Source organism: Phaseolus vulgaris, chromosome 6 (genome assembly GCF_051622355.1).
Source record: "Phaseolus vulgaris cultivar YP4 chromosome 6, ASM5162235v1, whole genome shotgun sequence".
Taxonomy (NCBI): Eukaryota; Viridiplantae; Streptophyta; class Magnoliopsida; order Fabales; family Fabaceae; genus Phaseolus; species Phaseolus vulgaris.
Genome location: NC_143503.1, coordinates 35,540,095 through 35,555,661, shown reverse-complemented (window position 1 = coordinate 35,555,661; position 15,567 = coordinate 35,540,095). Strand labels below are relative to the sequence as shown.

The 15,567-nt window shown below is 34.9% G+C and overlaps 2 protein-coding genes across 2 annotated transcripts; both read right to left on the bottom strand.

Moving 5' to 3' along the window:
• Nucleotides 1-1,625: 1,625 nt before the first annotated feature.
• LOC137832629 (uncharacterized) lies at nucleotides 1,626-5,736 on the bottom strand. Its single transcript, XM_068640902.1, has 2 exons — nucleotides 5,198-5,736; nucleotides 1,626-2,030 (listed from the first exon to the last, which is right to left on the bottom strand). The coding sequence occupies exons 1-2, from the start codon at nucleotides 5,489-5,491 to the stop codon at nucleotides 1,854-1,856; spliced, it is 471 nt and encodes a 156-aa protein (XP_068497003.1). The 5' UTR covers nucleotides 5,492-5,736; the 3' UTR covers nucleotides 1,626-1,853.
• Nucleotides 5,737-9,343: 3,607 nt separating this feature from the next.
• Nucleotides 9,344-10,819, bottom strand: LOC137832628 (F-box/kelch-repeat protein SKIP30). The gene has a single exon (XM_068640901.2). The coding sequence runs from the start codon at nucleotides 10,575-10,577 to the stop codon at nucleotides 9,465-9,467; it is 1,113 nt and encodes a 370-aa protein (XP_068497002.2). The 5' UTR covers nucleotides 10,578-10,819; the 3' UTR covers nucleotides 9,344-9,464.
• Nucleotides 10,820-15,567: the final 4,748 nt, after the last annotated feature.

Below are 15,567 nucleotides of genomic sequence, written 5' to 3'. Positions count from 1 at the left end.
AATACATATAATATAAAAATGATTTAAATGAGTAATATTTTTTTTTAAATATTGTTATTTTTATTAGAGACAAAGATTTTTGTATTTAATTTCAATAGGTTAATGAAGATGAACTTTAAATTAAACAAATTTCACATATCTATTTTAATTATTTTTACACAACAAACACTAATCATTTAAACCAAAAACGAAAATCACAAGTTATAGTACAGAGATGAAAAATATATTTAACTATTTTTTTTATAAAACTTCACGTTAAATATCACCATAAAATCTAACATATTATCCAAAAATCATGTGCTAAGAGTAATTGTTTTCATACTCTTTTAAAATTATTATTATTTTCATAGTTAAGGGTCAACTTATTCCAATAATGGAGGGTCTACAAGAGCCAAACTTATGATAACAATGAAAATAATGGTTAACTACTTCACTTCCTATGAAGGAGGGACTAGTAAAAAATAAGGAGGATATGTGAATTTTTTTGGAAAAAAAAGAAAATTATAGTTTAAATTTGAGAATAATGTTTTATTTTAGAAAATTGGAGTAAACGTCCAAAAAGAACTAACTGTTCATTTACTTTTTAATTAGATATTTACATTTTAAAAATATAAATTTAGATCCACAGTAAATCATCCTAAGTATGTGATTAAGGATACTTTTAGTTCTTGTCAATTTTTTAGATTTTAGTTTTAGTCTCTAGTTTTAATAGTGGGTATTTTTTCCTCCAACCCTACACTTTTATTCTTGCACCCTACATTCTTTCAAATACTAAGATAATTTTGGATAATTTCAAAATAGGAGTTTCATAAACAAAAGTGTTTCCGGAATAATAGGAATTTAGAAGAAAAAAAAAACCATTTCAATCACATTTTTTTAATTTCCAGAATGTTAGATCCAGAATTCATAAAATGTATTTTGGAAAGTATGTTCCAGAAATAGCAATGCATTTTTAAAAGGGGTAAAATGGTATTTTCTGAAAATGATGGGTACAGGAAGCCATTTGTTGGGGTGCAGGAGAAACACCCTTTAATAGTTTTGACAGGCCCAATAGAAAATTCCCTGTTTAGCCCAATCGGAAAAGCCTAATGCACGGAAACGGAGTGGTTGGTTGGTTTCTGAGAAGCCCCTTATAGTGTCCAATACAAAATGTATAGGTTGTTGTGATTGTGACTTGTGAACACCAACAAAGTGCAATCATTCATTCAAAAGAACAACAAAGTGCAATCATATGTGAAATTGACCCGTGATCGATCCAATACGGAACATTAGATTAGAGTATAACAAACACAGAATGAAATCATTTTTCTTTATTAGCTTGCTTTTTTTTCAAACTCAAAGTTTATAGAATCAAAGACTGATATATTAAGAGTTGTTTAAGCGACCAAAATCTCCGACAGACCCAAGGAGGATGAATAAGGTGCATGATATAGTGAGATTTTGCAGCATCCAAGAATTTCGGCAACATAATCATTACTACACACCCGATGGTTCCATGTCAATTTAGGTCCAACCACCAAACTCACAATCATGCTAAAGCCTATTCACGTGTCATTATCAGAGTCACTATTATTTGATTTTACGCGTGCGTTTTCATCATGCTAAACTAAGTATGGTCTTTGTTTGTGTGCACGATAAAGAGGTTTCCTTTGTTTTCTGCACAACATTCCATGCATTTACAACCACTGATCCAAAGCTTCATTGCCAAACCAATTTGCACTAAGCTAAATTCTATGTACATGGTATGCTATATGCTTGTAAAGAAAGCTTCTACAATAGCAAGTCTATTTTCTTCACATAAAATTCCTTCATGTAACATGCACATTGCATAACCTTGTTAAACCGAATTCTCATTATACTTGGTTGATATTAGACATGGGGTTGTGAGTGGAATAAGGTAACGAGCTATGTTGATGGGGAGGCCATGATATCCGTTCAGGGCAACATGGTGCAGGAGCAGGATGAGCGATGAACGAAGGAGTCTCATCTCCAGGCATTAAAACTGAAACCCAGCTTGCATACAAACTCATCTGTACAAATTAGAGAAATTTCAATGAATTGATGAAATACCAACTAGACAGTGAAGTTAGAACATCATTGGTTTAGATGTTTAGAATAGAAAAAACTTTTACAACTAAAATAAATTATCTTTCTAAAATAGGTGAATTGAACTGTTATATCCAGCATAGTTGGAATAAATGAGTTGCTTTACACAAGTGGACCAGAAATCACACAAGAAAGGGCTTGACAAATCATTGTCCACTGCAAACTTGGGAGAAAAGCAACAAATGCTTTTATATTTATCAAAGTTCTTCCTAAACTCATTGCTTTCAACATCACATCTCAAATTGAAGGCAATAACATTAAATGTCTTGTTGAAAACCACAAGACTTCTTTTTAAGGTCAAGCAATTTAATGCCATATGGTTGGCTGTCTGCAATGCAGTGTTTAGTCCTTGCTTTTGAAAAGGGATTGGAGGCTCTGAGTTCTCAGTCCAAACCTATGTATATTATTATAAAAGGATTGGAGCACCCAAGTGCTCTGATTTTGTTATATAAATATTTACTGGTAAAAAAAAGAAAACAATTTAATGCCTGCAATCATCAACATGGTAAAGTAACAGCGACAATACTATTTCCAGATTATTTTCAAAACAATAAGCAAACTGTAAGAGTTTCTAAGAGAAATTGGCTGGTAAAAATGAGAACAGTAAAATGTCTGCAAGGAAAAAGTAAAACTAAAACACTAATGACCCACCCCTAAACTGTGATTAAAAGAAACAGTGATTAAACAAAATTTTGCTGCTAAATAATTTGCATCTGATACTAAACTTACAAACCAAGGCCAGGCTAGTGATATGCATCCCATCAATCACCAAAGAAGTTGAAGTTATGAAAATATAAGATTTACAATGTACTCGGAATCTTCACTTGATGGACCTCACTAACGTATAAAATGAAATAAAAATAAACAACAGAGACAACACATTCATTGAACCCAACAGTGCTATTTCTCTTTTCTTCCAATCTGCACAAGTTGGTTGTATGAGGCACCAACATCATCCAACATCGTATCATACATTTGACTTTTAACAAAATATAAAATAAAAGAGATTAAATTTGTCCACCTAGATAGATTACGGATCCAAAAAAACATAGTATTTTGCCTTTGGATTATATGTTTTGTATATCCATAACTGAAAAATATTGAAGTTGGCTAGCTTAAAATTACTAGACACAGATACTGGCAAACGCAAAGACTCCACGTCCCAAGAAGATATTTTGGATCACTTGTATTTTCAACTAGCCATTCAAGAATCCAAATCAGTATTTCTAACCTTTGGTCTGATTCAGCTCTAATCTATTTTCCACACGGCATAATCAGTGGCTGTGATGTTGAAGTGACTTTTATATCATGACTTCATTAATAAGAAAAATCATACTCACGTGGTCTAAGAGTGCCTGAGTGGCATCATTACCATAAACAATAAAAAGAATCCCTGACGTCTGCCTAATTGCAAAAGCATGTTCTTTAAAATCCCATATTCTATCTTCCATTAACACCACAATGAAATTCCAAATGTAATTCAAATGCCAAACAAATGCATTCAATTTATATTACTTGTGGACTTTTTGCATTCAAAACTTCATTGGCTAGTACTGGGGGAATCACATTAATGATTTTGTTAAAGTTGAGAGAAACAACTCTACAGCCAATGTCCTAATCAAGTTGGTGCCCTCCAACAGAACAGCGGGGTTGGATAAGTAGGTGGGCCTGGAGTGTTCCTCTAAAGTAATGGCATTGAGTAGGCAACACAATTTTTGCTTGGTTCTAGCTCATCATATGAAAGCTAAGTATAAAATATTAAAGAAAAAAGTTATTGGCTAATGTCTAAGAAAGAAAGTGTGATTACCTTCTGAATTAGTGGCTACTAGGATAGGCAATTAATGGCAAGTACAAGAAGACCATAGTAAGTTTAACTTTGGTCTACAATCTGTCGAAGACCACAAACACTGGCCATGTACGGTATTATTGAAGATTGGAGGTGATGGTCCAGTTGAGTGTCAAAAACAACAATGTGGGTCTCAACTCCGACACAGAGATGGATAAATAAGTCCAAAATACCCGTGGCTAGGGACCAATGTTTACAGAAAACATGTACAGAGGACCATGTCCTCATAAAAAGCAGAGGACAACAAAGTCTACTCATAATTAAGGTATTTGACTGTACGTGTAAATGCAAGGATAATGAAATGAAAAAACTTGGTGTGGGGTTATGCTAGAGTTCCTAAGTTCAAATAACCAAAAAAACAAAGGGAGAAAAATGTTCGTCTGATACTAAATTCAGATTTTGCAAGATTTCCCCTTTTTTTGAAAGATAAATTTAAGGATAAATCACGAAGAGGCTATAAGGCTAAAACACGGTAAACTATTAGTGTATTGCTTCTCCAAAGTGAAGAAAAGCATAAGCATGGTTAGGTCTATTTAAGGATGAAAGAAGAACACCCTCCAGTCTCAGGCCAAGAAAATCTGTAACGGAAGACCATAGAGTTGGATGAGAATATGAGAGCCAGTGGAACAAGAAAATGCAGAGAAGGTCTAAATAAGAGATCAAGAATGTATAATTCCGAAGGATAACAGTGTCAGAGATGATGAGGAACGTGTCAGAAGCATCTTGAATTGGTCAATTGGACAGTAGCAGAAGAATTCAGTAGAAAAACGGTAGTCCTCATTAAGAAAAACCATTATTCTAATATATTGTTGGAAGTAAAAGCTAATTTACGGGAGTGGTAATAATCAAGTAGCAAAGAAGAGAGAAAAAAGCAACCTAGAAACAACAACAAAATTAGGTAGAAGAAGCTTTATGTCAGATAAGTAATCATCACTAGTCCAAAAACCAAAATAACTACCCAAATTAAAAGCCTCCTGAAGTGGAAGAACAAAGAGAAAATCATTCATTTTTTTCTCTTCTGTTTAGTTGAGGGAAAACTTGAAAAAGAAAGAAAAAGAGAGAAAACCAAGAAACAGTAACATTCAACAAGGAAGGCACTGTGTGTCCACCATTAAGAACAGGAAAACGGAAGAGCCAGGCCAAAAAGCAAAAAAGTTAAAGGCTTTCACATTGTCATGAAACTGTAATGAGCAGTGAACACTCACGCAGCACACCCCATGAAAAGATGAGTTTTTGAGCACTCACTTTCGGTGAACGGTGGGAAAGCTTCCCATTGAAGGCCATCTGGGAGCTCCGGCGACGGTTCCAGTCGCCTGACGGCAACAGGGGCGGCGAGGCGGGTTTGAGGAACCTTTCAAAGATGGCCATGACTAAGAACATAGAAATGAGAATCGCAGTGGCAACAAAGCCAAAAGAAACAGCATTCACTGAACTATCGAAGCTGCTGCTCCAATGCTGATCATATTCATCTCTCTGCACGTTCAGTGGGGCCCCTATTGGAGGCCATCCACTGCTTATGCTATTATGCTCTCTCACCATTCTTCCTTTGATTTGCTTAACTCTGTTTTACCATTCTGGACAAGTTGGCTTCTGTTCACGTTTGAGTTTTTGGCATTGGTGAGTATGGAGTATCTATTTTTTGTAGTTGAAGAAGAACACGAGAGAAGGAGAGAGAGATGCAGAAGTGGTGCAGTGCAGCCACAGAAGAAGACGGTGAGTACTACAGGTTAAGGATTGGCTTTATAGCAGTTCTCAACTCAGCACTGTTAATTTGAGCATTCAAGAGAGAGAAAGAAGCAAACATGTGGGGGTGGCTGCCCCGTGTAAAAAAGGAGAAACTTTGGAATTTGGATTTAGGACCCTGTCTTTTGTTTCTCTGTCTGGATAAAATCCTAATAAAAATATTTTTACCCTTTCAGATTTGTTTTACTTTTTTTTTTTTATTTGTTCTTTCACTGTCTTTAGAGAATTAATTAACTTTTATTTATCACTAAAATATTATTCAAGTCTTAGCAAAAAAGGTTAACATATTCATCCATCATAAATTCACGAATGATTGACAAATTTTGTTTGATTTACTTTTTTTCCTTTCAGTATTCACACACTTCATTGTATACTTCAAAGAAAATTACATTCTAGCAATTGATATCATTTGAAAACCAGTAAAAGATTAATAATAAAAATTCGTAATTTTATGTATATTTAAAGAGTGATATAATAAGTTGACATCTAAATAATGAAACTATTCATTTAACAATATCATAAATTAATATTTTAATTATATTAAATTTTTAAATTAAAATATTATGTTATTATGATAGGTTAATTAGTTTTTTTTTCAAAGTTAAATTTTTCCATATTTAAATTATGTCTTTATATATATATTTAGAAAATCTAGTTTTTATTAGCATCATCGTCAAAATCTTTTCCTCAAAAACGGTATATTTTATTGAAGTTGTTTACTTTTTAAAATTTTAACTTAATTGATACATATTTCATTTACTCAAATTGAAAATCTTTATAATTACTAATTTAAATAAAAAATTATACATTCTATCTGTTTTTTTATTGAATACCTTGAATAAAGTCGTAATTCAAATTTACAGCGAAAACATTTTTACATCAAATATCTTCAATTGTTTCGATTATTTGAATATAGAATTCTAATTTTTTATTTTTTGTTTTATTTTAGTTTTGCATTCCTTTTATGCATTTGTTTTTATTCTTTTGAAAAATAAGGTCACTCATGTACAAAAGAAATAAATTATATCTATTTTAAAATACAAATGAAGATTAGATTTAGTAGTTTAATTTAGATCTAGACTAGAAGGTATTTTTTATAAGTTAATATAATTCTACATCATTTGAAAGTCGATATCAATATCAATTTATATATTGTTTCTTTCTCTAATACATCGAGTTGTCTTTAAAATTATGAGATAAATAAAGTGTGTATGTATATATGGTATAAGTATGAGAGTTGAAAAATATTTTGTTTGAATTGAATATTGAAGATAAAGTGAAAGATGGGAGGATCCATGATGGTCGAAAAGATTAGTGAAGATTAGAGGATGTATGAAAAGAATATGAATCCAATGATGCAGGTTTTTCAGGTAGAGCTATAACATTATAACATGCAAATGCACACACACACATACATAGGAATAGGGTTTAGTTTAGGAAATGAACAAAACAAAATCGAAAGCACATGCAACACAATATTAATATATGCATTCTGTCTCCCTCAACATATGCTATCTGCCACCACACCAACCTTTGCATTAAGAACCACAATACCACTCACATTATTTATTACCTTTTTTTATTTTTCATATTTTGACCTTACCATAATAATAATAATAATAATAATACTATAGAATAATGTTTTTTTTGTGTGATACTCGAGAATCTGAACTATCATGTATGTCGACCTTTGGAGGCCCAAACCCAACATGTGGCCCTCTGATTGTCGCCATGATGAACGGCTGAGATGGGTTAAGAAGGAAATCCTGTTGGTGAAAGCAGAGTGTTGTACCAAAAAAAGAAAAGGAGTGTACAGTGATGTGAACCCCTCACGCGTGCATGGTACAGCTGACACGTGCGAAGGCGTTTGCGTAACAAACAGTGTGGTCAGAAAGAATCAGAAGGGTCAAGGAAGAGAGCGTGGGTGCCTCATGCAAGGGTCACGTGAATGATGCACCCTTTCTCTTCTTTTCATGCTCGTCAAAGCTTTTCACTGCTCTCGTTGACCACTCCCAAAACAAGACCAAAATCCTTTCATTTTAGTTGGGCCTGTCTTGGGCTTTCTCCAGTTTCGTCTTTAGCTTTGGGCCTCGTCTCGGCTTTAAGTGGACTTCGGGACTAGTTTAGGACTGCTTCTTCCTGCACCCCCATATGTTATTTTCTCACCTTCATAAATTTTGTTATTAAAAAAATTTCTTCTGTAATATTTCGAATCATATAATCTAAAAATATTTTTCGTAATTGGCTTCTAGATTATTTAATTTAAAATTTGTTTTTCAGATGCCCGATTACATAATTCAACCATAAGTATTTTTTAATATTAGATTAAGTTTTAAGTTATGTAATCCAAAACCTTTTCATCGATTAGTTTTGGAATTATTTAATCCAAAATATCATTTTAAAAAATATATATTTCAGATTACATAATCTAAAAATTATTAATCCAAAATACTATTTTTTAAAAATATATTATGAATTTGATAATTCGTAAGTTATTTTCGAATAAAAATTAGCATGTAATTCTTAATATATATAATTTTTTTAAATTGTTATTAAATTTTATAAAAATGTGGGAGTGACATCAGAAAAATAAAAATATATTTTTACGTTTTGTGTGGATGTGACTGAAGAACGAACGTATAGAGTTACAATAAGAAGCAATCCTAGTTTAGCTTTCCACAGGCCGATAACGGAAATATAAAAAAAAAAAAAAACAATGATTGAGACTTATAAAGTTAATTGAAAAAGATCTTAAACTCTAATTTTTCTGTATGAAAGTAGTCAAATATGTAGGAATTGTGTATAATTTGAATATGCCTTAATAAATGGTAATCAGTGTTTAGGAACACCTCTTTATTGCTAATTTAGGCGAAACAAAACAATCATTACTCCCAAAACTTTCCGCAAAGCAGATACACAGTGAATGAATTTAGATTTCTTGGATTTTAAAATGTTATATTAGTTTCATAAAAGTTATCAATAATTATGCACTGTTAGTGACCTTCAAAATGCACCTGGTGCAGTTCAAAAGGGAACTTCACCAGATCCTTATCGTGGACTGAATACTTATTTTAAATTATAATTAGCACTCCCTTTTTACTTTTATCATGTGACTACTTCCTTCCTATAATTTTTTTTTAATGAAACTAATATATCAGTACATGTAATCTAAAACACTCTAGTTTAATGCATTAATCTTTGGTACATGTAGAACTAATAGTGAATATTAAATTAGGATGCATTTAATTAGAAGACATGAATTAAAATTTAAAAATATATGTGAGGTTATGGATAAATCCCTGTTAATAAGGTGAAATGGTTTGAAGGTTGATTTATGGAATTAACTGGATATGTGGACTAGAGAATAATAATAAATAAAAAAACTAGAAAGAAAACTAAATAAATAAAAAACTTGATATAAGAGAGAAAAGATGACCGATAAGAAAAAAAAACTATTTAAACTAGAAACCACTGGTTAAACTATATGCTTTAAGTTGAGAAACATCCTTTTAATTAGAACAACATCATTTACATTATTTGAGTTGTCATCTAAAATAGTTCATAAATCTTTCAACCAAAAGTATATACAAGTAAAAAGTGTAAAATTCCAAGTCATTTTGTTTTTATTTGTTAAGTAGGTAGGCATGGTGATGTGAAATCTGAGTTTCAAATTCACAGTGAATCAGCCAAAATGTTATACAATGATTAGAACATACATAATCTATAAATGAAACATAAACAAGTGTATATATTTGTTTTGAAGTATGAATCAAGAGAGTTGCACGACACAGCAATGACCACAAAGCTCTTTCTGGCCCTCCAATTCCATTGGTTCAAAGCTCCTCCAAGCATCCCTGTTAGCTGAAGTGTCAAAGATGTGCACAAGAGACATGGTCTTTGGTACATCCCCAGGTATCCTGTAACCTGCCAAAAAGAACAAAAGGGTTCCAATTGGTGCCATAGTTAGGTACAACCTTTGATCATTAGGAGGGGAATTCTGATAGTTGTCCTCTAATGTGCAAAGGTTTCTCTTGTGTGATCCATCAACCTCATTCCATAGTTTGCCATCATAGGCCTCAATGTGTCCCTTCCATGAATTCAAACAATCCCCTGAACTGAAAAGGGTACCATTCACTGCCATAATCTGATTAGGTGGAACATCCAATTGCCACATCCCCGCTATCAGGTCCCACTTCCCTGCCTCCGTGTCATACACCTCAGCAGAACTTCTTTCCACTATGCTTGGCATCGTCTTGTCCGAATCCTCTCTCTCAGCAAACCCCCCCACTATGTAAACTTTCCCTTGCCATGTCACACCAATGCATTTGTTCCTTAAAATATGCAAATTTGGCAGAGGGGTCCACTTGTCGCCATTGGGTTCGTACACCTCAGCCGATGAGATCCCCCGTGCACATCCCACTGTGGACTTCCCCCCCGCCACGTAGATTTTGTTGCCACAAACTGTGCACGCAAAATCATACCTTGCCACCCCTAGTGGTGCACAGATGAACCATTGGTTGGTTCTGATGTTGTAACGAAGAACATTTGGAACTACTTTGATGCCCTCATCAACGTAGTCAGCACATTCGTCAGACACGTGAACCATTTCTTTGTGACAGATTTGGCCACCAATTATGTAGATGAAGTCTCCTAAGGAGACTATGGCAAAGCCCTTCAAGATTTGGTCGTCAATTAGGCCAGGAATAGGGCCAACGTAGGTCCATGTGTTCATGGATGGGTAATAGAGCTCGATTGAATTAGGGAGAGTCCCACCTGGGGTGGGTTCTCTGGGGCAAAACACAGCAACCACTACATGATTGGAAAGAAAATTTTCTGGGGATGGTAGGGCTGTTGGTCTTGGTGGGGAAGGGAGTGAACCCATTGGAGTTTTGGGGAGATTGTGTTGTTAGTTCTGATATTTTCGGTGAGCAAAAAAAAACTAAGTTTTGTGTGTAAATGGCAAGTGGGAAATGTGATAATATAAAGGGACGCAGAGATAAAGGGGAAAGGTGGCGGAGAAAACGAAAGAGTTGGCTTGTGATCATCGACAAGGAAGAACACGTGGTGCTGAAATCAACGAATTTTCTTGTGATAACAGATCAAACATTTGGGGTTATTGTACATGGTCATGTCTTTTCTGTTTAGCAAAGGAGACAAAGATTACTATTTTTCGGACTTTCCAAGGTTTCTTGGTATTAAAAATTATTTAATTAATCTCTTTCTGGCGTGGACTTTTAGGTTATGACTTCTTTGGATGAGATGTGTTGTTGATTTTGGAAGCAGCACGGCAATGAAAGTTGAGGAATGAGAGGAAGAGATATGGAGAAGTGTAGCTAAACAGTGCTGTGTGATTTCAATTACAAGCCACTCTGTTTATTTTATCTAACTCACACATCAATATGGTTTTTCCAACAGTGCTGCTGGGGTCTCTCTTACGATAAATGTGAATTGAAATGATGATAGACACGAGTAGATGAAATCATTCTAAGGTTTAGTTATACTATATTATAAGAGTCGCTTTTTAAGTCTAAAGTTGCCATTTATTGAGGGAAAAAAAGTGATGTTGTGCTGAAATAATTGCCTCTTGGTTCAACCAAAAGGGAGAAAGAGGGGGGTAGAGAAATAAAAAAAATAACAGTACCTAGTGGTAGGCAATGTGACAAACACAAAGAGACAAAAGAGAGAGAAAAATCCAAGGGGAACACGCTGGGAAAGCATCTAAAAAGATTGTAGCTCGAAAGCAAATCCAAATGAGATACCAGTGTATCGCTGCTGCATGATACATGAAATGTGGCATCAGTGATGCTTTTTTCTCACTAAGCAAACACTAGATCGGCTATAGGCATAGGTGTGCTTATCAAAAAATGTCACTTTGGTTTTTTCTATGATATATGTGTGCTTTGGTTTAATACTACTGCGTGCTTTTGCAATCTCGCTACTTTATCTGCTTTTTACCTTTGAAGATTTGGTGGGCCATTAGTTTAGATTTTTTAATGTCAAGACCACAAACAAAAAGTCATGGCATGTGGTTATTAAACTAATAAACAAAGCAAAATAGAGCATGCATGCAACTCCAAGTGAAAAAGAGATTGCCCCTTGACATTTATAACCGTGCAATGTGCATGACAAAGTTCATTTTTTTACTCATTTGCTACTCAAAGCATAACATGTTCTGTGTTTCACATTTACCGGTTCTGTTAATTTGGGCATTCATGGTGGCTTAATAATGGGTTTCTCTTCTGCTCAACTTTCAAGCCCATGGCCCATTATTGATTTGTATGAATTGGTGATTGTAAGTAACCATATGCAGCTGCACTCTGAAATAAGTATTTGACCAAAAGAGGTAACAGGGAAAGCAACAATACCTACATTGTATGGTTGGTATCATACGGTGGAAACCCCTCGTTTGCTCAATTTTTGGGAACTTGCTCCCTATACGCACGATGACGACTAATTGCTTGTTCTGAACACAGTAAAGAATCGAGAATCATTCAAAGCAACAAGAGTGACAAAGACATAGTGACAGAAAAAACTTTGTTTCCCACTTAAAGATTGCAAAACCAGTACTCATAAACAGGACTAGAACATTTTGAAAGGACACGAATAAGAAAATAAACCAGTTGTTGTGTAGGTTTGATTTTTCAGTTTCAAGGCTATTGAGTGGGCACATGATCACCAAGAGGCAAATGGGGAATCACACCTAACGTAGAACTCCAGCTAAGATTGATAGGGATGTGAAGGTTAATGAATAGCAAGGGCTGTGACAGTTGCGAGTGTTTCCCTATTTTATGAACGTAACTAATTGGTCCTGCATGTGGATTCAATGTGAACATTAACACAACTTTGCTCTTTGCAGCCTGTGATCATAGACAATAGGGTACAAAAATGTGGGGACACACACATAGGTAGGACCATGGCATAGCAAATGGTTAATTAATAAAAAAAGTCTTGCTTAATAAAGTCAATTGAATGAATAACACATGTATTTTACAGCATGATCTAATTAGAATGCAACCAAAAACTTGAGGGTGTGATTTGTGAGTAAATAAAGATGATGAAGATGAGATAAGGAGTTTTGCATAGGGTTCCAAGAGATGGTGAGTGGGGTAGAATGACAAGTCATCAAAAGGGTATGGCCACCATAACATAAGGCAGCAGAGGGGGGGCAGTAGGCAGTGAGAACAAGCAGGGACAGGAGGATAAGAGCTGCAGAATGAGACAAGAGAGAATTTAATCAGGATATGTGGTGTGGTGCATATAAAGCAAAAGTCAAAAAAGACTTTAGAGTAGAAGACAAAAAGTGAGAGAATCAGATTGGTGGCAGAAGGTAATCAGAGAAAGCCACATGGTTTCTGGTTTGGCTTGTGCGGGAGACAAAGCAGTTAGGAGCAAAAAGGCAACTTTGATTTGATTGATCACCATCGACCTTCTTTGCACACTTGATATTTTTACTCTATCTTGCCATGTCCCTTTCTTTTCTATTTCTTGCTCCGTTATTTCTCTACTTCTAAACTAGAGAAGAAGAAACCCCTCAGTCCAGTGGAACCTGCTTTGACTGATCTTGCTACGGAAAATTGACAAATGATCCAGGGATGTGCAAAAACAAAATTAATGTTACCAACACAAATAAAGTAAAAATCATTGAACAAATTACCAACCATTGCAACACAACCTACATGTGGTGCTAAGCTAACTTGCATTATTTGGCCTGACCTCACTGCTAGGGGCAGTTATGCAATTTACTGTACATTTTAATTTATTGTGATGTTTGTTCCAACTTTTTAGTCTATATTTAAAGATTAAAAAATAACTCTTACAGTCTTACAACAAGTATGAAAAGTGGAAGGAATATTAGTGAATAAAAGTTGTTTAAATGTTTAACCTCAACTGATCACACTACTCAGCAGTTGAAATATTTGGGAGTAATCCAGAATTTGAAGGCTAATGGTGGAAAACAGAATGAGAATGAGAATGGAAGAGAAAATGGGAGGAGAGAGGGAGAGAGCATTGAATAAATTATAGTAGTAAAATTCGTTATAGTGTGGCAGTGGCAACAACATTCTGAATTGTGATAGAGAAATGAGCTTGTTAGACTTTGAGGCTCTCTGCCCACTGCAAGTTGCAACCCCACCATTGTGCAAGATGGAATTTTAGCATCCCAACGCCACCCTCTAACCTAAACAACTATACATAACTGCACACCTTCTTTGGAACACCAAAAACATTTACCCTCTTTCTATTTCCGTGTTTCCTCTTCTCCAACTCCATCACTCCACCGCCCTCTTACCCTTTTTCACCAATTTTCCCCTCAGCTCCTACAGTACACGATAAACACATACAATCACACACACCACAAATACATTGCTGCTCTTCTCATAAACTTATGAAAAGACCATCATAGCCCCCCTCTCTCTCCACTCTCTCCCGTTTTTATTCTACACATCCACCCACCTTCTTGCCTTGGAGGAACTTAATTCAATTGCTTAAAGCTTGTATCTTTTCGAAATGGGTTTGTTGGAGCGCTTGGAATGGGTGAATGCTTACAGCAAGAAGCGTTGCAGGAGCTTGTTTTGGAGGCTGCGGGCTGCGCTCAAGAAGGCTCTGAAGAATGGGGGCAAACAGCGCCTCAAGTTCCAATATGATCCTTCTAGTTATGCCCTCAACTTTGATGATGGCTTTTGTGCGGCAAAGAAATTCATTGGAGATGCAAGACTCATGGAGCTCACCGACATCAACAACACCACCACCACCCTCGTTTATGTGCTTTGGGTCAAAACCAACTGAACCCAACCCATCTTCATTTTTCTCATCTTAATTTTCTTTATGGCTCTTTCTTTTTAATGTTCATGGCTTCGTTCGTAGATAAGAGAATATTGCAGGATTAAATTTTGAAGGAACTTCTTCTCTTCCCTCTGTCTAGTGTACTTTATATTCTTAACTTCTGTCGTTAGCTACGATACTCATGCGTCTAAATTATTCACTAATGTCTTCATCCTCTGGGACACGACGCGTTGACATCAAATAAATAAAAACTACAACACAATACTAAACAGTATCTGTCGCCTGAATCCTTTTTAATTCAATTATTAAATTTAAAACTATTCAATTTCAACCTACATAAATATACTTTTTACTTTGTTCAAGTTCCCCAATTCAAGTTTGTGGGGATGTTGAGATCAATGGTGAGGCGGGAGGCAAAAAAAGGTGGTGCAGCAGCACTTGCAGCTTTGTGGAAATGGAAAAGATGGTGGTTTAACATTGTGGCAATTATGATCTGGGTAATGATGACATCAATAATAATACCTGCAATGGCGATGTTTTGTAATGCTATCACAAATAATGGTGGTAGCAGCTGGTGATCCAGTGACAATGAAGTCGGTGTTTGTTACGATGAAGGGGTTATAGCAGTGACAAACGGTCACCATTAATTAGTGTCACTTACAATTATTGCATGAGATTTGAGTAATCTTTGTACAGAAGATGAACCAGATAAAGCACTTCCAAGAAGAGAGTATTTCAGTTTGAATTGAACCTGTAGAACTAGTTTGAATTTGAATTAAAAATCATAAAATTTCATTTTAATCGAACATTTTATTTTTAAAAACTATATTTTTATTAAAAAAAATTAACTCGGCACCCGAAACATGTCCTGCATCTGAATAAATAGCATTCTATTCTGAAGCAACTTTAAATTGCTATGTGGAGAAACAGTCACGCGCTTTCACCTTTTGCCAGAGAATTATGTTTCTCATTAATGAAGCAGAGCAGCAAAGTGAATATTGCTGTAACGGTTTGCTGTAACGGAAAATAATGATAGGCTCAGAGTAGGGCTAACTTGTATACCATCATCATCGTCATGATAAAACTTGTAA

Excerpts from the sequence above, each read along its gene's own strand:
- LOC137832629 (XM_068640902.1), bottom strand. The coding sequence starts at position 5,491 with ATGGTGAGAGAGCATAATAGCATAAGCAGTGGATGGCCTCCAATAGGG. Across the intron at positions 2,031-5,197 it reads TTTCCCACCGTTCACCGAAA|ATGAGTTTGTATGCAAGCTG; the intron begins GTGAGTGCTCAA and ends TAATTTGTACAG.
- LOC137832628 (XM_068640901.2), bottom strand. The coding sequence starts at position 10,577 with ATGGGTTCACTCCCTTCCCCACCAAGACCAACAGCCCTACCATCCCCA.